The 26,125-nt window shown below is 56.3% G+C and overlaps 1 protein-coding gene across 7 annotated transcripts in view; it reads left to right on the top strand.

Annotated features, from left to right (window-relative positions):
* GRM7 (glutamate metabotropic receptor 7) overlaps positions 1-26,125 on the top strand; it is a 191,813-nt gene that overhangs the window by 72,498 nt on the left and 93,190 nt on the right. For all 7 annotated transcript variants that reach the window (XM_039734250.1, XM_039734251.1, XM_039734249.1 and 4 more), the window contains exon 2: positions 4,361-4,577. In XM_039734250.1, coding sequence (XP_039590184.1) covers positions 4,361-4,577 — 217 coding nt within the window. The remainder of the gene's footprint in view (positions 1-4,360; positions 4,578-26,125) is intronic.

Raw genomic sequence — 26,125 nt, forward strand, 5'->3', positions numbered from 1 at the left:
GTGCTAACTCAGGATTAAACTCCAACCTGATGAATTTCCGCAGGAACAGACCCTGAGCCCTGGCAGATCCCAGGCTGTCACCCATCAGTGAGGCTCCAGGCAGCTCGTGTGCAGCCGGGCTCCTGGGGGTTTGCAGGGTTTGCACCCTGACACTGCCCTGCCCCACGGGACGGGCTCGGGGGGCTCTGCCAGGGCAGGCTGAGCTTCCCCAGCGCCAGGGAACCACAGTCAATCAATCAAACTGCACAGGAAACCGAAATTAGACATGCAGAAAGTGCGAACTTCATATTGGCCTGCTAGGAGCTCATTAGTGTCTCAGTAGGGGCACTCCTGCATTGTCTTAATTGCCCAGGTCCTCGGGGAAATTGCCTTTCTGATCTCCTGGCTGCTGTCACTGCCTGAGGTGGGCTCAGGTGCACCTTCCTCATCATCTTCCTCATCATCAGTGGCTGGGGAGGGGCTGAGCTCAGTCCCTGCAGGCAGCACAGCAGCAGGAGCTGCTTGGTTTGGGTGTGTGCAGCTGCTGGGCCAGGCTTTGGCAGGCCGGGCTTTGGCAGGCCAGGCTTTGGCAGGCCAGGCTTTGGCAGGCCAGGCTTTGGCAGGCCGGGCTTTGGCAGCCCTGCAGCCCCGGGGAGGGCTGGTGTGTGCTCTGGCTCTGGGGTCTGTGAGATCCCAGGCTGTCACCCATCAGTGAGGCTCCAGGCAGCTCGTGTGCAGCCGGGCTCCTGGGGGTTTGCAGGGTTTGCACCCTGACACTGCCCTGCCCCACGGGACGGGCTCGGGGGGCTCTGCCAGGGCAGGCTGAGCTTCCCCAGCGCCAGGAAACCACAGTCAATCAATCAAACTGCACAGGAAACCGAAATTAGACATGCAGAAAGTGCGAACTTCATATTGGCCTGCTAGGAGCTCATTAGTGTCTCAGTAGGGGCACTCCTGCATTATCTTAATTGCCCAGGTCCTCAGGGAAATTGCCTTTGTGACATCTCCTGGCTGCTGTCACTGCCTGAGGTGGGCTCAGGTGCACCTTCCTCATCATCTTCCTCATCATCAGTGGCTGGGGAGGGGCTGAGCTCAGTCCCTGCAGGCAGCACAGCAGCAGGAGCTGCTTGGTTTGGGTGTGTGCAGCTGCTGGGCCAGGCTTTGGCAGGCCGGGCTTTGGCAGGCCGGGCTTTGGCAGGCCGGGCTTTGGCAGCCCTGCAGCCCCGGGGAGGGCTGGTGTGTGCTCTGGCTCTGGGGTCTGTGTGTTCCAGGACCAGGCACGTGCCTTTGCTGAGCAACCCAAACGTTCTGCCGTTTTTATTGGAAAAAAGGATCTGTCGAGCAGGGAGAGAAGGAGGATTTGGGATTGGATAACAGCACCCAGAGAGTGTGAAAGGGAAAACTGGAACAGGGAGTTTGGGTTTCAGTGAGGCTTGCTCTGAAGTGAGCTGTTTGTGTTTCAGGGGGTTCCAGGTGAGCTGTTTGTGTTTCAGGGGGTTCCAAGTGAGCTGTTTGTGTTTCAGGGGGTTCCAGGTGAGCTGTTTGTGTTTCAGGGGGTTCCAGGTGAGCTGTTTGTGTTTCAGTGGGGCTCCAAGAGAGCTGTTTGTGTTTCAGGGGGTTCCAGGTGAGCTGTCTGTGTTTCAGGGGGGTTCCAGGTGAGCTGTTTGTGTTTCAGGGGGTTCCAGTGAGCTGTTTGTGTTTCAGGGGGTTCCAGGTGAGCTGTCCCAGGCTCTGGGGCTGGCTGGGGCTGGAAGGAGAGCCTGGGGTGGCTCCCTGTGTGTTTGTGCTGCTGCTCCTGCTGCAGCTGCTCTCCAGCAGGGGCTTGAGCAAGACAACAAGTGTGACCCAGAGACAGCTCTTCATTAGCAGGAGAAAATGAAATAAACGAAGAATAATGGTCAGTGTTAGAAATAAATTAACATCAATTAATCACTGACTAAGGCAGTGTTCCCAGCATTACTCATCCCCTTGCTGCCATCAGAAGACCAGCCAGGCTGAGCACACGTGGAAGCCTGAGCGTGGTGTGTCTGCAAGCTCAGGGACCGAGGAGTTCTGCTTCCCCCATCACTGAATCCCTCGGGGTCCTCCTGAGAGCTCCAGCTCAGCCCCTGCCCTGCTGCTGGGGAAGGGCAGGAGCTCGGGGGCCCTGGGGGTCACAGCCCCTCTGCTGAGGGGCTGGAGCCTTTGGGAAGCACTCTGGGGTTCTCTGGAGCTGTCTGGTGTCAGAGCAGAAAATGGGGAAGGGCGATGGAAGAGGAATCCTGCTTCTTCCAGCTGCAGTTCTGAACTGATGATAACGAACAGAGTTTACCAGAGTGAGAGAAAAATAAAGCAGTGAAGAGACAGAAAATATTTATCTGGATAGCTGGAAAGCCCTCCCCAGAGCAGTGTGGTGTAAAACTCTCTGCTGTCCCTTGGCCCTGCCCAGCGACACCTCAGCAGCATCCCTGGAGCAGAGCACAGGCACTGCCCAGCCTGCCCCGGGGCTCGGTGAGCTGGGCAATCCATTTTTATTCCCAAGTGCACGTCAGTGCTGGCAGGAGCTGGAGGGGCCCGTGTGGAGCTCCCAGGTGGGCAGCACTTGGATTTTAGCTGATTCTGACCTCGTGGGTGCCCACTTTGCCACTGGGATGCTGCTGGTGTGCATGGGGAGCTGGGCAGGAGCAGAAGGTGCCTTTTGCAGGTGTTTACAAGGAGCTCTGACACTCTGGGCAGGGGGATTGTGGTGGCTGCAGTCCCTGGCACACCCACTGAAGGATTTTCCTCCCTGTACTTGAACAAAACGGGAGGAGAATTCTACTTGGCACACATATATAACTCTATGTTGCTTTTAGATATCCTGTTAGAAACACTGGTAAAACACCTCATATCTGCTTTTTATACTCCGAGTGATTGAAGCAGCCAGCAGTAGTTAATATTTTATGAAGAGTGGAAAAAGATTTAAAATCCAAAAGGTCTCCTTAGGAACATAAGCAATGCAGCAAATTCTGTAGAAGCTTTGGTTGCTGTAGAAGTGCAGAATGCACTCCTTTTGATTTTTAGTTGAAAAAGCAGTTGTTGGCAAGTTGGAGTACAAAGAGTTGCCAGATGAAAGCTGGTGTTTCAGCCTCCCTTGGTGCTGGTTGCAGAAAGCAGCCCCTGCTCTCCTCTTGCCCTGGGAGCCAGGGGTGCTGAGCCCTTTGCACGGCTGATCCTGGGGCAGTGCAGAGCAGGGCTGGTTTTTGGGAGGAGGAGAGGCGGTAGGTCCTTGCAGGGTGATAAATCCCTGTGGAGTGCTGTGCAGGGAGCAGAGCTGGGTGCAGGGTGCTGTGCTGGGGCAGCCAGAGCTGCCCCGTGCTCGGGCTGCAGGCTCAGCTGTGCAGTGGATGTTGTGTGCAGGGCAGAGCTCTGCCCTCCCCTCCCTGCTGCCTCCAGAGAGAGCCAGGCCAGGTTCCTTAGCTTGAGGAGCAGTCCCAGACTCTTACAAACCATTGCACAGTGGCCTTGGGGATTCGTGTCAGCTCAGGAACTGCTCAGGGCTTGCTTGGCAAGGGCACAACAGCCCTGAGCACTGCTCTGGGCTCTCTGTCACAAAAGGCACTGTCAGGCTCCCCCACACTGCAGAGAGCAGGGCGAGCAGTGGCTGCTGTGCTGGGACAGAGCTGAGTGTGCCCAGGCTGTGTCTGGGACAGAGGTGTCCCTTCACACTGCCCTTCATCACAGGGAGTGAAAACTGGACCTACTTTACCTTGAGCCTGGAGCCTCCGTCCTCCTAAGGCTGAGGAAGGGTCTTTCAGCCAGTGCTGGCAGTGCAGAGCTCACCTCGCCCTGCCAGGGCCCCAAACCCTGCTCAAGCAGCAGGGAGGGCTCACAGGGTCTGTGTGCTCCTCGAGGGAAGGAGAGCTGGATGTGCAGCAGAGCTGAGTGCAGGGCTGTCACAGCTTTGGGTGCCTGGAGCCATGCAGGGATTGCTCCTTGGATTGCAGGGGCGGCAGAGCTTTGGGTGCCTGGAGCCATGCAGGGATTGCTCCTTGGATTGCAGGGGCGGCAGAGCTTTGGGTGCCTGGAGCCATGCAGGGATTGCTCCTTGGATTGCAGGGGCGGCAGAGCTTTGGGTGCCTGGAGCCATGCAGGGATTGCTCCTTGGATTGCAGGGGCGGCAGAGCTTTGGGTGCCTGGAGCCATGCAGGGATTGCTCCTTGGATTGCAGGGGCGGCAGAGCTTTGGGTGCCTGGAGCCATGCAGGGATTGCTCCTTGGATTGCAGGGGAACGTGGTGGAGCATTGCAGCTGCACACAGCAAAGCCAAAGCTCAGCTGAAGCCAGGGGCTTTAGCTGCTGCTGCAAGAAGTGCCATGAGTATGTGAATGTGTGTATTTATCAGAAATTGTTTTTTTCTACAGATCCCACAAATCAGTTATGCCTCAACTGCACCAGAGTTGAGCGATGACAGGCGCTATGATTTCTTCTCACGGGTGGTTCCTCCAGATTCCTTCCAAGCACAAGCAATGGTGGACATTGTGAAAGCTTTGGGATGGAATTATGTATCCACTTTGGCATCTGAAGGGAATTATGGAGAAAAAGGAGTCGAGTCCTTCATGCAAATTTCCAGAGAGGCAGGTAGGCATCGGCCGTGTCCCTCAGAAAGCGCTGCGGACTCATCCGTGTCGTGTCGTGCCGAGTGTGACCGTGTGTTCATGGGGCCCACCTTTGATTCCAAAGCTGCTGCGGTTCTTTGCAATGCTCTGCAGCGGCTCCTGGGTGTTGTCATTGCTAAACTGCTGGTGGAGGTTCAGGGAGTGGGAGCCCTCAGTGGGTTTCAGTCGCTCCTGGGGGCACAGAGATCCTTGAGTTGTACCCGGCCCCTCCTGCTGCCCTGGCTGAGCTTTCCTGCTGTGGGCACGGGGAGAAGGCAGGCCTGGGAAGGCTGGGCTCTTGTCTGCACAGGCTGGAGCTGTGCTGTGAGCAGCCCTGGCTGCTGTCCCGCTGCTGCCCAGCCTGACCTGAGTTCTTTGCTTTGGCACTTCCCTGCCCAGCTCAGTGCAGGGCATTCAGAACCTCTGCCCTGGAGGCTCAGGGGTTGCTGGTGTGGGGTGAGACTGCCAGACCTTGGGTGTGAGTCCTTGGCAAGCTGATTTGCAGTCCAGGTTCATAAGGGTTTGGAAACTCCAGTGTTGGAGGTGGATTCCTGTGCTGGAAGGAGAAAGCAGCAGCTGATGGAACTCAGTGCTGGTGATGAATGCCAGGGCTGTGTCCAGAGGCTCTGGGGCAGAACCCATCAGCATGGGGCAGGGCAGGCTCTGCTGTGCTCCCCAAGTGGGACTGGCAGGTCCCCACCCTGTACCTGCCTGGCATTGCCTAAATGAGAGCAGCTCGGTGCCCAGCTCGGTGCCCAGCTCAGTGCCCAGGCGGGGCAGGAGCTGCCATGAGGGGTCCCCATGCCCGGGGCTGGTCCCACAGCACTGGCTCTGTCTGCAGGGACAGGCCCCAGCTGGCTCCCAGCCTGTCCCAGACTGATGGAAAGTCACTGGGCTTAAAGCAAAGGGCCTTGGAGGGGGGGAGCTGGGATTGTTTCCTTGTGTTGGTGTCACAGAAGGAACCCGCATTTGCATAAATTCTCCTGTTCCTACAAATGCATATTTATGTGGTATTAAAGCAAATGGGTTTGGATTTAATACAGCAGGAAGTGACAAATGCCCGTGCTCATTGGAATTTAAAATTGGCTTTATTTGCAAATATCCCCTGTCGCAAACTCATGCCCGAAATGTGTTCCCTGTGTGAAGGACAGGCTCTGGCTGCAGAGCGGGATCCCATTTTCTGGAGCCTGTGCAGAATTGCATTTATTCCCTGCGCTGTCCATGCAGCCACACAAAGCTCATGCTCCGCAGAGAAAGCAAAGCCTGGAGGGCAGCAGTGCCTGCAGCTCTGGGTGCAGGGGGATGTGGGTCACGCTGGGGATCAGGGCACCGACAGGGATGGTGCCTAAAGCTCCTCCTCAGAGCTGGGATGGGATGATCCAGCCCCCAGTGCTGCTTAGGGCTGTGCTCAGCTCCTTGTGCCACCACGTACAGCTCAGGTGGAGCTCTGATGGGATTTAACCCTGCCACCGGGCTCCCTGGGCTTTCCACGCCTGGCAGTGCGAGCAGATCCCGTTGTTGGGAGCTTTAGTGGAGCAGGGCCGAGAGGAGCTGCAGCTCCTGCCCTTCCCTGGGGGCAGCGGAGCCTTTCCTGCCTTTGGGGTTGAGCCCGTGATCAGAGAGCCCCAGCTCCTGGTGTTCATGGGCAGGAGCTGTGCCCCTGCCAGGAGCTGTGCCCCTGCCCCTGCCCTCCCTGCCAGGAGCTGTGCCCCTGCCCTTTGTGCCAGGAGCTGTGCCCCTGCCCTCCCTGCCAGGAGCTGTGCCCCTGCCCTTTGTGCCAGGAGCTGTGCTCTCCTGCTGCCCTGGCTGAGCTTTCCTGCTGTGGGCACGGGGAGAAGGCAGGGCTGGGAAGGCTGGGCTCTTGTCTGCACAGGCTGGAGCTGTGCTGGGAGCAGCCCTGGCTGCTGTCCCGCTGCTGCCCAGCCTGACCTGAGTTCTTTGCTTTGGCATTTCCCTGCCCAGCTCAGTGCAGGGCATTCAGAACCTCTGCCCTGGAGGCTCAGGGGTTGCTGGTGTGGGGTGAGACTGCCAGACCTTGGGTGTGAGTCCTTGGCAAGCTGATTTGCAGTCCAGGTTCATAAGGGTTTGGAAACTCCAGTGTTGGAGGTGGATTCCTGTGCTGGAAGGAGAAAGCAGCAGCTGATGGAACTCAGTGCTGGTGATGAATGCCAGGGCTGTGTCCAGAGGCTCTGGGGGCAGAACCCAGCAGCATGGGGCAGGGCAGGCTCTGCTGTGCTCCCCAAGTGGGACTGGCAGGTCCCCACCCTGTACCTGCCTGGCATTGCCTAAATGAGAGCAGCTCGGTGCCCAGCTCGGTGCCCAGCTCAGTGCCCAGGCGGGGCAGGAGCTGCCATGAGGGGTCCCCATGCCCGGGGCTGGTCCCACAGCACTGGCTCTGTCTGCAGGGACAGGCCCCAGCTGGCTCCCAGCCTGTCCCAGACTGATGGAAAGTCACTGGGCTTAAAGCAAAGGGCCTTGGAGGGGGGGAGCTGGGATTGTTTCCTTGTGTTGGTGTCACAGAAGGAACCCGCATTTGCATAAATTCTCCTGTTCCTACAAATGCATATTTATGTGGTATTAAAGCAAATGGGTTTGGATTTAATACAGCAGGAAGTGACAAATGCCCGTGCTCATTGGAATTTAAAATTGGCTTTATTTGCAAATATCCCCTGTCGCAAACTCATGCCCGAAATGTGTTCCCTGTGTGAAGGACAGGCTCTGGCTGCAGAGCGGGATCCCATTTTCTGGAGCCTGTGCAGAATTGCATTTATTCCCTGCGCTGTCCATGCAGCCACACAAAGCTCATGCTCCGCAGAGAAAGCAAAGCCTGGAGGGCAGCAGTGCCTGCAGCTCTGGGTGCAGGGGGATGTGGGTCACGCTGGGGATCAGGGCACCGACAGGGATGGTGCCTAAAGCTCCTCCTCAGAGCTGGGATGGGATGATCCAGCCCCCAGTGCTGCTTAGGGCTGTGCTCAGCTCCTTGTGCCACCACGTACAGCTCAGGTGGAGCTCTGCTGGGATTTAACCCTGCCACCAGGCTCCCTGGGCTTTCCACGCCTGGCAGTGCGAGCCGATCCCGTTGTTGGGAGCTTTAGTGGAGCAGGGCCGAGAGGAGCTGCAGCTCCTGCCCTTCCCTGGGGGCAGCGGAGCCTTTCCTGCCTTTGGGGTTGAGCCCGTGATCAGAGAGCCCCAGCTCCTGGTGTTCATGGGCAGGAGCTGTGCCCCTGCCAGGAGCTGTGCCCCTGCCCTTTGTGCCAGGAGCTGTGCCCCTGCCCCTGCCCCTGCCCTCCCTGCCAGGAGCTGTGCCCCTGTCAGGAGCTGTGCCCCTGCCCTTTGTGCCAGGAGCTGTGCCCCTGCCCCTGCCCTCCCTGGCAGGAGCCTGGAGCTGGATGTGCTCAGGACAGGGACAGGAGGAGAGGACACGGCCTGGAGGTGCCCCAGGGGAGGCTCAGGGTGGGTGTTAATGAAAACTCCTGACAGAACGGGTTGGGCAGCCCTGGAACGGGTCAGGAAAGGGCTGTCCGTCTGTCCCTGTCCGTCTGTCCCTGCCTGTCCGTCTGTCCCTGCCTGTCTGCCTGTCCCTGTCCGTCTGTCCCTGCCTGGCAGTGCCCGTGCAGCCCCGCAGCAGCAGGCAGCTGTGGCACAGCCCAGCCCCGGTCTGAGCCAGCCCATCCTGGAGCAGCTCCCAGAGCCGCTGGCATCTCCCGGTCTCTGCCTGGCACCAGGGAAGGTCTGTGCCCTGGGCACCTGCACCTCTTTTGGGGTTGAGCCCGTGATCAGAGAGCCCCAGCTCCTGGTGTTCATGGGCAGGAGCTGTGCCCCTGCCAGGAGCTGTGCCCCTGCCCCTGCCCTCCCTGCCAGGAGCTGTGCCCCTGTCAGGAGCTGTGCCCCTGCCCTTTGTGCCAGGAGCTGTGCCCCTGCCCCTGCCCTCCCTGGCAGGAGCCTGGAGCTGGATGTGCTCAGGACAGGGACAGGAGGAGAGGACACGGCCTGGAGGTGCCCCAGGGGAGGCTCAGGGTGGGTGTTAATGAAAACTCCTGACAGAACGGGTTGGGCAGCCCTGGAACGGGTTGGAAATGGCACCTGGGGGCACAGCTGGGCAGGGTGGGGGCACAGTCCCTGCCTGCCTGTCCCTGGCTGTCTGTCTGTCCCTGCCTGTCTGTCTGTCCCTGCCTGTCTGTCCCTGCCTGCCTGTCCCTGCCTGCCTGTCTGTCCCTGCCTGCCTGTCTGTCTCTGCCTGGCTGCCTGGCTGTCTGTCCCTGCCTGCCTGTCTGTCTCTGCCTGTCCGTCTGTCCCTGCCTGTCCGTCTGTCCCTGCCTGTCTGTCTCTGCCTGGCTGTCTGTCCCTGCCTGGCTGTCCCTGCCTGTCTGTCTGTCCCTGCCTGGCTGTCTGTCCCTGCCTGTCCGTCTGTCTCTGCCTGGCTGTCCCTGTCTGTCTGTCTGTCTGTCTGTCCCTGCCTGGCTGTCCCTGCAGCTGGGCAGGGTGGGGGCACAGTCCCTGCCTGGCTCCACAGCAGCAGGCAGCTGTGGCACAGCCCAGCCCCGGTCTGAGCCAGCCCATCCTGGAGCAGCTCCCAGAGCCGCTGGCATCTGCCGGTCTCTGCCTGGGCACCAGGGAGGGTCTGGGCCCTGGGCACCTGCACCTCTCCTGCCCCGGGCTGGGATTGCAGCAGGCTGCTTGTCCCAAAGGCAGCGTTCCATCCAAACCAAACTTCTTTCTGATCAGCCGGGATCGCAGGAAATCTGAGGATCAGTAGAAAGTGCTTCCCCTGCTTAGTTTTCAAATATGCTTTGGCACATAAGGACTTTGCTTGATCCTCTGAGTTAATAATTCTTCACAAAGTGACTTTTATTATGAGCACTTCAAGCGAGTTTGAATATGTCATTGTGGCAGGAGATGAAGATTTGAAACATGCTCTGCAGTCTGTGGGATTAATAAATTAGGGGAATGGTCTAATTATGGGAAATCTAAAGGACAATTTCAGATTATTAATGAAACTACTGAATACTTGAATTTCAAAGATTAATTCATCTTTGATTTTTTTTAAAGATTAATCTGTACCAGAAGGTTAATTGCTATCTGTAAGAAATATATATATTGAAGTCGTTAGCAAAAGACCACTTGAATGCCTCCTAACAGATAAATGAAAGATCTGGAGTGCATTTATGAATGTTCTGCTCTCCCCAAATGGCCCATTTTCACAGCTGACTGGGGCTTTGCTCCTGGGCTGGGGGTGAGGAGGGGGCTGGAGCTGCAGGATGTGGGATGTGTGTGCCTGCTTCCCCTGCTGTGCCGCCCAGGGCAGGGTGCCATGGGCAGGGCTGGCAGGGCTGGCTCTGACTGGGCTGAGCCTGGCAGGGCTGGCTCAGGGCTGGTTCTGACTGGGCTGAGCCTGGCAGGGCTGGCCCAGGGCAGGCTCAGGGCTGGTTCTGACTGGGCTGACCCCTCCAGGGCTATTGGGGCTGCCCAGGGAGGAGCAGTGAGGATGGGGTGAGCTCTGGAGGATGGGGTGAGCTCTGGAGGATGGGGTGAGGCTCTGGAGGATGGGGTGAGCTCTGGAGGATGGGGTGAGCTCTGGAGGATGGGGTGAGGCTCTGGAGGATGGGGTGAGCTCTGGAGGATGGGGTGAGGCTCTGGAGGATGGGGTGAGCTCTGGAGGATGGGGTGAGCTCTGGAGGATGGGGTGAGGCTCTGGAGGATGGGTGAGGTGCTGGAGGATGGGGTGAGCTCTGGAGGATGGGGTGATCTGTTGGGGCTGCCCAGGGAGCAGTGACTGCAGGCTGGGCTCAGCCTCTCCCCCTGCAGCCCCTTGGGCAGCCAAACCCAGCCCTGAGCTGGGCTTTGAGGGGCAGCTCAGCAAAGCAGAGCTGTGGGTGTGGGGTGTGGGCTCTTTGCAGGGTCACAAACTGGGTGTTCATGCGTGTGAGGGTGCAGAGCACAGCTGGAGCTGTGGGGAGGGCTCCAGGGAGCTGCTGGTCCTGCAGAGCCCTCCTGGGGACTCAGTGCTGTCCCTCTGTCTTTGGCTGTGTTCAGTCATTCAGCTTTGATGGGAATAGCCTTTACTCATTCTCTTGGGAGCTGTTTTCTGGATCAAACACAGCAAAAACAAATGGATAAAGCACTCATAAAACCGAGTCATTTATATCCAAGCACTTCAAGTGTTTTCCATTTTTCTTCCCACTTTTCCAAGTACTCAGGCACGTGTCCTTTCAGTGTGCAGTGATGTTAAATAACAACATTATGAAATCTATTGTTCTCCCTCCTGTTGTCAAATAACAAATGTTTTGGCATTTCAGAAGAAACAGCCAGGAAAGATTGCTGTCTGAGTTTGTGGTGGCTCGTGCTGTGTGCTGCAGCCTGGCAGGGTTAATGAGATTTCCTGTTAATTGTAGCTGAGCTGGGAGAAGATGCCCTGGCCTTGATCCTCGGGAGTGGCTGGGGTTGCATTGAGAGCTTGGAGGGATTTCTGAGAGCAGGAAAGCAAAATGTGGGAGTGCTCAGAGCCCTGGCAGTGCTGAGAGCTGCTGTGGCTCTTTGGGCACGCGTGAGCAGGGCAGAGGAGGGGCTGTGGGGTCCCTGAGGTGCTGAGCAGCCCTTAGAGCTGCTGCCAGCCCGGGCACCAGCTGTGGGTTCAGATCCCCAACACTCCGTGGCTCTCCAGCAGGGCTCTCCCTGCTGAGCTGCCCGGGTGTCCAAGGGGCTGCTCTGCTCCCTGCCCAGCACAGAGGGGAGGAGGTCTCAGTGCCCCTTGCAGACATCCACTTCTCTTGGCTGCACAGGCCGAGCTGGCACAGCCACAAGCATGTCATTAAAGAGCTGGCATTCAACCCAAAGCCAGTCCTTGGTGCCTGGTGGGAGTCCAGGCTGTCTGTGCTGCTGGGGACCATGGACACGGGGAGGGGAGGTGCTGAGGAATGGACACAGATTTGTTTGGGAAGCCTGGGCCCTTGGTGCCTGGTGGGAGTCCAGGCTGTCTGTGCTGCTGGGGACCATGGACATGGGGAGGGGAGGTGCTGGGAGAGGATCCCCTTGAGGTGCAGAGGCTGCTGTGGGGAGGAGCAGGGGAAGGAGACGGTTTGGGGTTAGAGAACAATAAAAGGAACGAGTCTGGGGAAAGGGCAAGGGAGGAACAGGGCTGAGGAGAGGGAGGATGAAGAGCTGCAGAACCAAGGTGGTCCCAGTGCCTGGGGATGCAAACACTGAGCCACGGCTGGGAAAAATGTCCCTGAGTAAGGAAGCTTTGCCAGGGAGAGTGGGCTGGAAAAGCACATTTGTTTAATCCAAAAAAACCCTGATTTCAGGAGCAGAATTTACTTTGATTGTGAAAACTTAAAACTTGTAGAAGCTAAGGCAGAATTCTTCCAAAGTCTCTAGTTTGTGCCGAGGGCAGGGAAACCAGGCTTCCCAGAGGTTTGTGTGTGGGCTTGGCTCCTCAGCTGGCTGTGCCAGCCTGCCCAGGGTGCCAGTGCTGTCCTGCTGGTTTGGGGCAGGGACAGACCCGGCTGCTCCCCAGCACGGCTGCTCCCAGGGATCGTCATTTATAGGGTTTGTTTTCCCCCAGGTTTGGGGCAGGGACAGGCCCAGCTGCTCCCAGGGATCATCGTTTATAGGGCTGGTTTTCCCCCAGGCTGCTGGGCTGAGCTGCTCAGAGCCCTCCAGGAGAGCTGGGCTCATCTCTAGCAGCAGCCCAGGGGCTCCAGCTGCCTGAGCTTGCCGTGCTCTGAGCCCGAACAAGGAGCTTTTCTGCTTGCAACCTGAAGGATTGCACACCAATGCTCGTGTCTTAAGGAGAGCAGGGTGCAGATGTAGAGCAGCAGGGAGCTTTTTTGGACAGCTCTTCACTGATGTTTCATTGCTGTTTATATATTTCTTTTAAAGCCAATTTTATGTCCAGGCAAAGGCAAGTCTAGACAGATTGTCTAAAAACTTTTATTGGCTAATTAAGATTATACTGCTGGTATATCACTGCTGGATAGCAGGGGCTCTGCTCAAGGAATGGCCTTGATTTTTTGCAGCATGTGCCTTTTGCCAAGTTTTCTGTTGTGCCTTGGGAGGCCTTTTTTCATACCCATTTCAATGTCAAAAGCAAATGCCACGGGAAGTCTCATGTTTGGACACCTGAGCCTGGATCGAGGAGCCGGAGCGCCTTGGTTTGAGCTGTGAGCATTTGTGGGGCTGTGCGGGCAGGAGACCCCTCCAGCCCCCCGAGCTGGGGCTGCCCTGGGGTCTGTGGAGGTGGGAGAGGCTCAGGCCGTGCTGCAGGGCCCAGCAGAGCTCCCGGCTGGGGTTTGCTGCTGCGGAGCCCAGCCCTGCCCTGGCTTAGCCAACCAGCCTTTGGTTGGAGCTTGGGATGAGCCAAGAGGCTTTGGGCACCTGGCTGCCAAAGGTGGCTCTGTTTGCAGCTCATCAGAAAGGTTTGGGCTGCAGGGACCCTAAAGCCCACCCAGTGCCAGCCTGCCATGGCAGGGACCCTCACACTGCCCCCGGGGCTCCAGCCTGGCCTTGGGCACTGCCAGGGATCCAGGGCACCTGTGCCAGGGCCAGCCCCAGCTGGGAGATCAGGACAGTGCCTGCTTGCCCTGAGCCAGGCATTGGAGCTTGGATATTCTTACCCTCTCTGCTGCCCGGGGAAATCCTTCATTCCACCTCCCAGCACACACCCGGGCCATCCTCAGCATCTCCTCAGGTGCCCTGGATCCCTGGCAGTGCCCAGGGCCAGGCTGGATGGGGCTGGAGCACCTGGGGCAGTGGGAGGTGTCCCTGCCATGCCAGGCTGGCACTGGGTGGGATTTAGGTCCCTTCCCACCCAAACCATTCTGGGATTTCACTGCCGAACAGGGGAAAATCACTGGCACTCCAGGATTTAGAAAAACACCCCAAAAACCCCAAAACAACAAAACCCAGTTGCTTGCAGGAGCGTTCATGGCTGGACAGGGACCCCGTGGGCAGCAGTTGGCACCTCCTGCCTGGGGACAGTGGCCAGGGTGGCACTGGCAGCTCCCTCCAGAGCTGCATCTCAGTTTGTTGGTGCTGAGGGGCAGCCCAGGGGCTGGGGAGGCTCTGTGCAGGGGTGGATTCAGTAGTTGGTGCTGGGGAGGCTCTGTGCCAGGGGTGCATTTCAGTTTGTTGGTGCTGGGGAAGGTTTGTGCCAGGGGTGGATCTCAGTAGTTGGTGCTGGGGAAGGTTTGTGCCAGGGGTGGGAGCAGAGCAGTGCAGTGGCTGGAGCAGGGATTATCATCTCTCTTACTTTCAGTGGGGCAGATCTGATGATATTTGATTAATCCCTGCTTGCTGAGCATTCCCAAGCCCTGCAGAGAGCCCAGAGCTCACTGTCACACACCCCCAGCAGCGTTTCCTGGCTGCAGCCCGTGCTGCCCATCAGCACTGGGATAACTCCGTGTTTGCAGCCGCTGTTGCCTTTCCTCAGCAATCTCAGCAGCCTCCCCAGCATGAAAAGTAAAGCACTTTCTTTTTGTGGCTCCTCAGACTGGAGCAGGCCTCAAAGCAAAGCCTGTGCAGTTTTGTCAGCTTCAGAAGGCCTTTCTCGGAGCAGAACGCCATTGATTAAACTCTAAGGACATCCTGCACCCAGAAAGGAGCCGCGAATCAGAAACATCAGGGATGGCAGAGATCTCATCTGGCTGTCATTAGTGCTGAAGCTGCTTTTCTCCTCCCTAGGTGGATGTGCACAGGTGTGCCAGCAGCTGCCTGGGAACGCAGCATTTCTGCTGCAGCCACAAGTGGCTGGCAATGCCTGGTGCTGCTGGCAGCTCTGTGCTCTGCTCGCCCAGCCCTGGGCTCAGGAATCGACCCCAGCCCCAGGAGCTCTCTGTCTGCTCCAGCCAGCCACTCCACGGAGGCTGTGCTGCTTGGGATGGCAAACCCTGGTGGGGAAATCCTCTCCCAGCTCCGCTCTCACTTCTGGCTGGGCGATGGGCTGAGTGCAGGGGCTGCACGTGGGGCTGGAGCTGCCCGAGGGCAGGGGGCTGCTGGGCCCCCACGATGGACTGGGGGCTCCCACACACAGATTTGGGGCTGCTGGGAGCCCCACAATGGATTTGGGGCTGCTGGGGCCCCACAATGGATTTGGGGCTCCCAAACACAGATTTGGGGCTGCTGGGAGCCACACAATGGATTTGGGGGCTCCCAAACAGAGATTTGGGGCTGCCTGGGGTCCCCACGATGGATTGGGGGCTGCTGGGGCCCCCACGATGGATTTGGGGCTCCCAAACACAGATTTGGGGCTGCTAGGGCCCCCACAATGGATTTGAGGCTGCTAGGGCCCCCACAAATGGATTTGGGGCTGCTGGGGCCCCCAGCATGGTTTGGGGGCTGCCTGGGGCCCCCCAACTCTTTAATGCCATTTTCCTTTGCTGCGTGGCCAGCCCTGGCTCAGCCCAGGCAGGGGCACTGGCTGCAAACCCCAATGACCCTCTCGAAGGCTCTGCTCTTGGAGGTGGGGTGAGTCCTGTGGGGGTGCCAGGCTGGCTGTGCCTTGTCACACATTCCTGGAAGTGTTTCGTAGGAGATGAGGAAAGGGAGAAGTGCTGCTCACAGTGGTGCTTGTCTGAGCTGTCCTGCTGTGGAGAGGAGCTGGGCTGCAATTGCTCAGCCCTGGGCAGAGCCAGGCTGCTGCTGGGGCTGTGTAATCCTCCCCAGGGACTCCAGGGTGGTGAGAGCACGCTGCAGTGAAACCTGATTACAGACAGCAGCTCAGTATTGCTGATACAATCATTAATCTAATTCTTGTCTAATTTTTCTACTCTTCATTCACCATTACAACCATCCCACATTACTTTCAGGCTGGTGTTGAGGCTGTGGAGGCTGATTAAATTGCAAAGCAGACTTTTAAATGAAAGGATCCATATCTGGCTACACTCATTATCAGCTCCAAGAAATTAAATCTGCCCTCAGTGATTGACTCTGAGGCAAACCAAGCAGGCACCGGAGGACAAAGGGCACGGTGGCCGTGCAGCTGCAGGTGAGGAGGAGGCAGACAAAGCCAGAGCTGCAGCACAGCCCAGCTGTCCCTGCAGCAGCTGCAGCTCTGCCAGGAGCTGGGGCTGTGCATGCTGGAGCTGCAGCCCCCGAGAAGAGAACCTGTTCTTTCCCTGCTCTGTTACGCAAGGGGCTCGAGCACTTCATTGCCTGTCAGATTGCAGAGGGGGCTGTGGGCGTGCCTCCCCCAGGGATGGCACCCAGAGAGGCCTGCAGCCCACCTGAGCTCTGGCTGAGCCAGCAGAGGAGCCCTGGGTGCCACAGCCCTGCCCTGGGTGCCATAGAACTGTCCTGGGTGCCACAGCCATGCCCTGGGTGCCACAGCCCTGCCCTGGGTGCCACAGCCCTGCCCAGGGTGGCACAGCCCTGCCCTGGGTGCCACAGCCCTGCCCAGGGTGCCACTGCCCTGCCCTGCCCTGGGTGCCATAGAACTGCCCAGGGTGCCACAGCCCTGCCCGGGGGGCCACAGCCCTGCCCTGGGTGCCATAGAACTGCCCTGGGTGCCCCAGCCCTGCCCTGGGTGCCGCTGCCCTGCCCGGGGTGCCACTGCCCTGCCCTGGGTGCCACAGCCCTGCCCTGGGTGCCACTGCCCTGCCCTGGGTGCCATAGAACTGCCCTGGGTGCCCCAGCCCTGCCCTGGGTGCCGCTGCCCTGCCCTGGGTGCCATAGAACTGCCCTGGGTGCCCCAGCCCTGCCCTGGGTGCCGCTGCCCTGCCCTGGGTGCCATAGAACTGCCCAGGGTGCCACAGCTGTACCCTGGGTGCCACAGCCTGCCCAGGGTGCCACAGCCGTGCCCAGGGTGCCACTGCCCTGCCCAGCTGTGCCTGGGTGTCCTGGTGCCCCAGGAGGGCAGGGATGTGTCTGTGAGGATTTATTGGGTGTGTGCTGGTAGCCCTGGTGCCCCGGGAGGGCAGGGATGTGTCTGGGAGCATTGGCTGGCACTGGGGCCGTGCTGGTGGCCCAGGCTGTCAGGAAATCTCGGTGGAACATCCCATGTCACATCCCCTCTGTGGCTGGGAAACCCCTGCAGGGACGGGGAGTGCCCTGCCCTGGGCAGCCCAGCGAGGAGCTGGTGGGTTCTGCTGCCAGAGCCACTGCTGTGATTAGGAACTCCTTGGGAGGGAGCTGCTGAGGCAGGGGCTGTGTGACACCAGGAGTGGCTGTGGTGGGTCAGGGTGTGTTTTACACCAGGAATTGTCTGTGGTGGGTCAGGGTGACAGCAGGAGTGGCTGTGGTGGGTCAGGGTGTGTTTTACACCAGGAATTGTCTGTGGTGGGTCAGGGTGACAGCAGGAATGGCTGTTGTGTGCCAGGGTGTGTGTGACAGCAGGAGTGGGCTGTTGTGGGTCAGTCAGGGTGACACCAGGAATGGGCTGTTGTGTGCCAGGGCGCCAGCCCTGTGCTGCCCACCCTGCCAGGCTGCTGGGCACAGATCCTACTGGGTGTTAAATGGAAATTGAAAGTGGTTTTTAAAAAAGGGCAGCTGCCCCCACTCCTGAGCCACACTGACGTGGTGGGAGGTGTCCAGAAGGTGCCTGGGCTTGCTCCAGGTGCCAGAGGGGTGGTCACTGAGCCAGGCTGGCAGGGGCAGGGCCCTGGCTGCAGCTGAGGAGGGGTTTTGTCACCCAGGGCTGCTGTGCAGTGCTGACTGAGCTCACGAGAAGTTTGCCAGCAGTGTTTGAAGGTCCCTGAGGACAGCATGAGAGCGGTGCAGGCTGCTGCAGGGTCAGGTCTGGGTGTTCCCATGGCCCCATGTGTGGCAGAGGCTGCGGGGCGGGCAGGGCCAGCCCTTAGCAGGGCAGGAGCTGTGCCCACGCCCAGCCACGCTGTGCCCACCCTGCCCTGGCAGGTGTGCTGCTCCTGCACTCCAGGCTGCACCCACAGGGCTGCTTAACCAGCATTTCGTCCTGGGACTGAGGCCTCAGCTGGCCCTAGTTACACATTTGTAACCAGGACATCATTTTCCCTGTAAGTTCATTTTCAGGCAGACACGATGTGAACGTGGAGCTCTGCCTTACCTCAGTGTGAGTTCTTGGGGAAAGTTCAGCTTTGCTCTGGCTGAGCAGGAATTTTAAATGAGCCTGATGGAAAACCCAAGGCAGGAGATTTATAAGATTTTTTATAGGAAAGAAAAGTTGGGATTTGTTCTGGAAACCTTTCATATCCTTAGACTGATGCAGTCAGGGAGAGCCACGTCACCCGTGGAGCCCAGTTTGCCAGGACGGGCTCTGGTTCTGGTTCTGGTTCTGGTTCTGGTTCTGGTTCTGGTTCTGGAGCAGAGGCAGCCAGAGCAGCTGCCCTGCCCCAGCCCAGAGTTCACTTTCATTTCCCTGCTTGGCTGGGTGCATCAATCTCCAGCTCTCGAGTCAAAGGAAAACAGAGGAAGTTGTTTTCTGGCACAAGAACTTTCCGGCTCACAGTTTAATTGTGCTCTGGGTTTGTGAAGTCTTCAGAAAATCCTTTCAAGGGCAATCCTGAATTCTCTCCTTGCATGAGTGATCCACAAGACCAGCTCCTTTCCACTTCCTTGCTTCTCTGGTTTTTTCTTTTCATGAGATTTGTGGAGGTTTTGAATTAGCAGAAAAGAAGAAGAGGGGTGGGGAGTGGTTTGGCACATGTACAGTCACTGAGGGACAGAGACAGCTCTGCCCTAGCATCATCCAGTAATGATTTCAGTAAAGAAAAGGTAATTAAAACCACACACTTCTAAAACTTTATTTTCACATATGTCTGAAAATTTGTAAACGCCTCCCAGAGTCAAACTGGCACTAAAGATATTTATAGCAGTAATTGAAATACAAAATGCAAACCATCCAGCTCGTACCTGTGTTCCTTGACATGTAATTGTTATTTATTCTATACATATATCGATGTATAACTTGGTAGCTTTACATAATCTTCTTCTGGCTGGTGTTAATTGAATTAGTCATGCTCTTGGAATGCTAAAAAGATTTGCCTATGGGAATTTCTCCTCAGTTGTGAGTCAACAGTCAATTCTCTGGATTTTGTTTTAGTCGGTGACTCTTTATTAGAATAAACAAGATTACTGGCAGGGAATGCTCTCTGTGCTGGTGTTGGAAAGGAGGATGGGGATGCCAAGGTGTGAGCAGGTGGGTTGGGCTGGCAGGGAATGCTCTCTGTGCTGGTGTTGGAAAGGAGGATGGGGATGCCAAGGTGTGAGCAGGTGGGTTGGGCTGGCAGGGAATGCTCTCTGTGCTGGTGTTGGAAAGGAGGATGGGGATGCCAAGGTGTGAGCAGGTGGGTTGGGCTGGCAGGGAATGCTCTCTGTGCTGGTGCTGGAAGGGAGGATGGGGATGCCCAGGTGAGCAGTGGGTGAGCAGGTGGGTTGGGCTGGCAGCACACTGCTGTGGCACACGGGCCCTTTGCCCTGTTTGTTCCTGGCTGGCTGGGCCCCTTGGTGCTCCCAGGTGTCACCTCTGTCCTGCCCCCTCTGCCCTGGCTGCTCGCTGTGCCCTGCTGGCTGTGCCAGTTCTGCTCCCCTGATGGAACGCGTTGGTTTCTACACCCCAGGCTGGGAGAGGTGCAGAACTGCAGGTTCTAACTCAGTAATTTCGTTATTGGGACTCATTTTGATGTTGTGTTTGCATCTCCAGTCGTGTGGCCAGCTTGTAGGGCTTGGTTTGCTGAGAACAGCCTTTTCCTTAACACCTACAGGAAGGTAAGCCCAAAATGTCCATGGGCTCGGGAGCTGCTGTCAGTGCCTGGGACAGAGGCAGCTGCTGGGAGCAGCTCCCTGAGGGGCTGGGGAGGATGATGTCCCTGTCCTGAGGGGCTGGGGAGGTGATGTCCCTGTCCTGAGGGGCTGGGGAGGATGATGTGCCTGCCTGAGGGGCTGGGGAGGTGATGTCCCTGCCTGAGGGGCTGGGGAGGATGATGATGTGCCTGCCTGAGGGGCAGTGTCAGTGAGGATGATGATGTCCCTCCCGAGGGGCAGTGGGGAGGATGCTGCAGGACAAAGCTGGGAAATGCCTGTTTGACAAGCACTCCCTGAGGGGCTGGGGAGGATGATGTCCTGTTCTGAGGGGCTGGGGAGGATGATGATGTCCCTCCCTGAGGGGCAGTGTCAGTGAGGATGATGATGTCCCTCCCGAGGGGCAGTGGGGAGGATGCTGCAGGACAAAGCTGGGAAATGCCTGTTTGACAAGCAGAGTTCTGGGGCAGCCAGCGGGGCTGTGTGTGCAGCTTTTGTACCTTTTCAAACCAGATGTGATTCAGGCAGACAGCCCACGGGGGTTTATTTATGGCCTGCTGGGGTCGGGCTGGGCCTGGAGCAGTGCCTGTGTGCAGGTGCCATTGAATCCCAGGGAAAGCAAAGTGAGACAGCCAGAAAGGAAAACAAGAGCTCTGTCTGGGGCAGGTGGATCCAGGACAATTAAAGGGTAACAGAATCAGAGGAAAAAGGCTTGAAATTGCCTTGATGTGTCTGCCATCCTGTCTCCCCATGCTGGGTTCCTCTGCTGAGCTGGTAAACATGGACAGAGAGGGGCAGAGGTTCCAGCTCCTCCTGAGGCCAGCTCTGCCCAGCGCTGGGGACTGAAGCTCCCTGCTGCCATCTGAGTGCAGAGCAGGAAGATTTATGCCTTGACATGAAATGATCAGACCCTTTTCGTTGCTGGGCCCTTCTGTTGAAAAAAGAGCAGATCTGTGAGTTTGCCTGGCGAGTTGGACAAGTCTGGGACATTTGTTCCCATTTGGTTTTTATAGCTCTAGAGGGACACGGTGACCAAGCAAGCCATAGACATTTCCATTTATGTTCTCCAAAAATAGTGGGAGGCAGCATGTGCTTCTGTACTAGAGGATTATGTAGGTCAGCCTGGTTCTGAACCTGTTATTAAAAGTGACACTGCCAAAGAAAAATCAACAGAAAATGCAAGGAGCTTTGAGTAAGAGCATGCCAGGTACCCACTCTGTGTTTCATCCCCAAGGGGTTCCACTGCTCAGCACTGTGCTTCCCTCGCCTCCCCTCCAGACCCTCCACCAAGTGATGGTGGTGAAAATCCCAGCTGCCATTCACCTGAAACAAAGAGATGTGTGAAAGTAGCATACAAATGGATAACTGCCATAATGCCGATCATTTGCGGGAAATTCAGTGTGATTTTTGTCAATTATCTTTCATTTCCCTCCACGGTTGGGCTTGGTAGACCTCTGCAGCGTTCTGCCTGTTCTGAAAGCAGGCAGGGGCTTGGAGGCAGGGCTGGGCTGAGCCCTGGCAGCAGGGATGGCAGGGTGAGCAGGGCAGGGCAGCTCTCCGGGAAGGGACAGCAGCTCCTCTCACCTGGAACCACCCAGGGGCAAGAGGGGCAGCCCGGGGGGAGGCTGGGAGGATGGAAACCATGCAGGAGCTGTCAGCACTTGCTGGGTTTGAGTGCAGCAGTTCTGAGCCCTGGGGGCTGGCACTGCCCGGGCGTTCTGCAGAGCCTCTGCTGGCACAGGGAGCTCTGCCCAGCTGCTGCTGCCTCAGTGCCTTTACAGACAGGGATAACACCTGGCTAGGGCTGAATTTCAAATGCAAATACCCAGGGAATTTCCCACAGGCAGAGGAAGTTTTATCCTTCTGGGGAGCAAGCTGCTGCTGCTGGTTCCACTCCCTGCTAATGCCAGGTCTGGGCTTCTGCAAAGGCACAGCCAGAGCCCCCTTGGTGTTTGTCATTTCAGACCATTTCTGAGTGATTTGCTGGAGTTTGGGGTTTTTCCAACCTGACAGATGCTCCAGCTGCAATCAGGCACCATTTGCAGAAGGCAGGAATGTAGATCTTTAGTGAAGCAACAGAAAACCCTGATTTCTGTCGGGCATGATTGTTTTCTTTTCCTTCTGGGGAATGTAGTGTTGGGACAACTACAGTAAATTCCCAATAAACAGCTTTTGTGTTTGTGAACAGATTAGATCCATTTGGATTTACCACATTTGAAAGCTGCCTGTGGCCTCATCATCCTTTGTCCTGATTATTGTGCTTTGCATTTTATTTGGATTTTGGAAAAACAGTTCTTGGAGTGGATGAAAACTTCCATCAAGTGGCAGTTAGTGAGATGCCATCTGTTGTGTGCCCCAAGTGTGGCTCTGTGTCACCTGCTCGGTGTGGCTGTCACTGCTGCCTGGGTGCTTGGAGACTTTTCCAGGACTGCAATATTCATGTACAGGCTCCTGGTTTTTAACTTCCCAAAAGCTCAGCCTGTGTCTTTAGGGACTTTAGGACTTCAGGGAGAGGTTTCTAAGGAGCCCTGGGTTCCTGTGGAGTGCTGTTAACCCTTTTACTGGTGTTAACCCTTTTACTGGTGTGATCCTTTTACTGGTGTTAACCCTTTTGCCTGTGTGACCCTTTCTTTGCATTTTATTTGGATTTTGGAAAAACAGTTCTTGGAGTGGATGAAAACTTCCATCAAGTGGCAGTTAGTGAGATGCCATCTGTTGTGTGCCCCAAGTGTGGCTCTGTGTCACCTGCTCGGTGTGGCTGTCACTGCTGCCTGGGTGCTTGGAGACTTTTCCAGGACTGCAATATTCATGTACAGGCTCCTGGTTTTTAACTTCCCAAAAGCTCAGCCTGTGTCTTTAGGGACTTTAGGACTTCAGGGAGAGGTTTCTAAGGAGCCCTGGGTTCCTGCGGAGTGCTGTTAACCCTTTTACTGGTGTTAACCCTTTTGCCTGTGTGACCCTTTTATTTGGGTGAGCCTTTTATTTGGGTGACCCTTTCATTGGTGTAAACCCTTTACTGGTGTGACCCTTTTATTGGTGTAAGTAACCCTTTTACTGGTATAACCCTTTAATTGGTGTGACCCTTTAATTGGTGTGACACTTTAATTGGTGTGACCCTTTCATTGGTGTGACCCTTTTATTTGAGTGACCCTTTTATTGGTGTAAACCCTTTACTGGTGTGACCCTTTTATTGGTGTAAGTAACCCTTTTACTGGTATAACCCTTTACTGTGTGACCCTTTCATTGCTGTAACCCCTTTGAGGTTTAACCCTTTCATTGCCCTGCTGGGGCTGTAAAGCTCCGTTGCTGGCTCTGGGAGCTGGGGGTGGCCCTGGCACCCCCCAGGTGCTGGGGGCAGGAGGTGGCTCCTGGAGTGTCACCTGGCATGCAGAACCCAGCTGCCTGACGTTGCAGGTGGCTGCTGGAGGATGGGAGATGTCTCCTGGGTGCAGGGACTGCCTGGCTGTTTGCAGATTGCCCCTGGAATGTCAGGGCAGGATGAGGGGTGGGACAGAGCCCCTGTGCCTGGGAGGGGCTCCTGGCCCCTCGGTGAGCAGCCCGTGACCCTCAGCTGCCTCCTGCACAGCCCCAAACGCTGAGCTGTGCAGCAGAGCATCTCAGAGATCCCAAAATCCCCCCAGTGATTCTGGAGAGGTTCTGCCAAGGCAGCCCCATAATGTCTGAGAACGTGAAGGGATGAAGGCACTGGCGCTGGCCTGGATCAGGAGGGTTCCTTCTCTTGCTCTCTGTGTCTGACACGCTTCTCCAAGAGCTGTGTGACCCTTGAAAGCTGGGGCTGGGCCTGTGCAGAGCCCCAGGACCTTGAGGCAGGAGAAGACCTTCAAGACCAAGGCCAGCCTTAGACCAAGGGCTGCACACCTCTGACCCACGTCCTGCATGGTCTGCCACTGGTGCTGCTCTGTGCTCCCTCCCTGGGCACAGCTGCTGGGCTTGAGCGTGAAGAAGGAATCAGGAAGTTTCCTTTCCTTTCCTGAGGAATCAGGACGTTTGGAGTTGTAATTCCATGATTTACAGGGAGATCACCAGGCCCTGTTGGTGTCCCCAGCTCTCCAAGGAGCCTCTGCTCTGGGTCAGCCCCAGGTGCCACGGAGGGATGGCACCATCCAGCCCCCTGCCCTGCCCCACTGAGGTGGAATTATTGTCACACACATCCACCCCTTAATGAGCCTGATTCTGGGCACTTCCCTTCTGCAGAATGTTGGGTTTTTCCCCCCAGATTTCTCTCTGCTGATTTTGTGTTGTTCATCCTAATTTACCATGGAAACAGGAGAGCTCTGAATTTTACTTCCAGCACATCTCCTGTCCAGACAGGGTTTGAACTGGCTGCATCAACCAGCACTTTTCAGATGATTGGAGAACCTTGATATGAAATTATGGGTGTTTTGCTATTTAAGTTTGAGTTCTGTTTCTGTCAAATGAAGGGAGAGAGAGCCAGAGAGAAAATTGGTCTGCAGAAAATGAACTGCAGCCAAGATGAAATCCTCCCTGAAATAAGGAGGCACAAGGGGCAGCTGCAGTAACATCTCTGGGAATTTCACCCATCCCACCATTCCAGGAGCAGGGGCTGACTCCTGGGGGTCATTTCCAGCTGGTAGCAGCAGGGGAATTCCACTTCAGCTCCTATTCCAGCTGGCAGGCAAAGATCCAGATACAGCCATGAGAATTTGGGAGTTACTGCCACCAAATTCCACCTTTCCACCTTTGACAGTCTCATGAGAAATTGAAGGTGATTCAGGACTTCGCAGGCTCCGAGCTGGTCTGGAGCCTGAGTGCTGCAGGAGGTGGGGGTTTGCTTTTTACTCATTCTAATGGATTTATCTTTTTTTTTTTTAAATATCTTTTAAAGCTTTTGCATTTTTTCCCAAGGAAATAATTTCTGCTGGTGCAGGAACGTGCGAACACTGTGTAGCAGTCAGTTCAGACATGGCAACAAGGAGCAGAGACCTGGCAGGATGAGCTCTCCTTCCATTCCCCATCCACCTGTCCATCCATCCATCCATCCATCCATCCATCCATCCATCCATCATCCATCCATCCATCCATCCATCCATCCATCCATCCATCCATCCATCCATCCCTCCATCCCCAGGAGCTCAGGAGCTGCTCCCTGGGCTGTTCAGAGCAGGCAGCAGAAGCTGTGTGACAGCTCCAGCTCTGTGCCTGCAGGTGCAGCCCAGGGAGGGTGAATGGCTCTGGGTGCTGATCTTTGGGAATTTCCTCTCCCAAATCGCTGCTCCCCAGCCCTGGAAGCACAGGGGGGATGCAGAGGCCCCGCGGTGCTGCAGCCTGCAGCACAGCCCAGTGCAGCCTGCAGCACAGCCCAGTGCAGCCTGCAGCACAGCCCAGTGCAGCCAGCTGCAGCCTGGGAACGCTCTGTGGGCATTGTCCTCAGAGAAGGCAGGGCTGGGAGATGTTGGGAGGAATGGTAGAACAGCAGCAGATGAAGCAGGAGATCCTAATGAGATGTAATGTGTCTCAAAAGTATTGATCAGGACGTGGGTTTGCCTGGCCAACTGCAGAGCAGAGTCACAGCCTCAGGCAAGCCTTGTTTGTGCGTTTGTGCCCCTGGACATTGCTCTCTCCCTCAGCTCCTCTTTTTTTTTTCTCTAGTTATTTTTTCCTCTCTGGTTTACTTTTCCTCTCGATTTTAGTTTCTTTCCCCACCCAGTTTTAGTAGAAATTTCAGGCTGTTCTGGACAAGCAGCGCCTCAGTCAGTGAGTGTGCTGGTTTGAGGCAGACCCTGCATGGCCTGCGCTGGAGCTCTGTGGTGGGGGTGAGCCTCAGACCCGTCCCAAAGCAGAGCTGGTTTAGGGGACTGCTGAGCCCTCAGAGCAGTGGGAGGGGATTGCTCAGGGCAGCATTTCAGCGTCCCCGGGGCCCTCAGGCAGCGGGATGAGCTGTGCTAAAGGACATATTCTCATTTGCTGATCCCACTTCTGAATTTTTCCGTGTCTTTGTTCCTGCCTCTTCCCCTTGTGCCAGAGCAGTCACTGACACCTCCAGGGCTCAGCCCCGAGGGCTCTGTTCCCTGTTCCCCTGCAAATATCTGCCCCACATTTCGTTGTTTGCTGTGGAACAGGGATTTTCCTCGGGCTGGAGTTCTGTGCTTGCTGCTCTGGCAGGAGGGGATGTGACCTGCACTGCCCCTGCCCCTCCCTGTAGACGTTCAATGTGCAAGTGCAGCTCTCTGCTCTGTTTTAGGTGTTAGTGGTGCCTCCAGCTGTGGCAGGGGAAACTCACTACAGTGAACTCCATGTTTTGGTAGGTAAAAAGTGTTTCCATTTCTCTTTCAACCATTGCTGAAATGCTTTCATTTCTTTTTAGAGAAGAATCCCTTGGTTTTCACATGCTGTAGCTCAGATTGCAGCAAACTGTGCATCTCCAAGTTGGTGTGTTGGCTGGCTGCTCAATTAGTAGGAATGTTCCGTGCTAGTAATTATCAAGGATCTACCCAAAAAAGAAATGTCTCCTTGGCAGTGTAACTTTTCTGGAGAAAAATAAAAAATGTTGCATGAGAGGCTGAGGGAACTGCTCCAGATTTGCTTCCAAGATCTGTAAATCAGGCAGAGGATTTACATGTTCTGCTGTTTCAGCTGGAATTCGCCTCCTCCATCAGATTATTTTAGCATTTTGTGGATAGTACTAATTAAAATTTATCATCAAAGTAACTGTCGTTTTAATAGGACTCTTCCCAGTGTTAGAGGAATTGAGTTTATGTGTAAAATCTTCAGTGGGACACTCAGAGGGAGCAGGGCTCCTCCTTTCTGTGTCTTTGAAGGCACAGCAGTCAGGATTCTCCG

This window comes from Passer montanus, unplaced genomic scaffold (genome assembly GCF_014805655.1).
Source record: "Passer montanus isolate IOZ18808 unplaced genomic scaffold, ASM1480565v1 scaffold9, whole genome shotgun sequence".
Taxonomy (NCBI): Eukaryota; Metazoa; Chordata; class Aves; order Passeriformes; family Passeridae; genus Passer; species Passer montanus.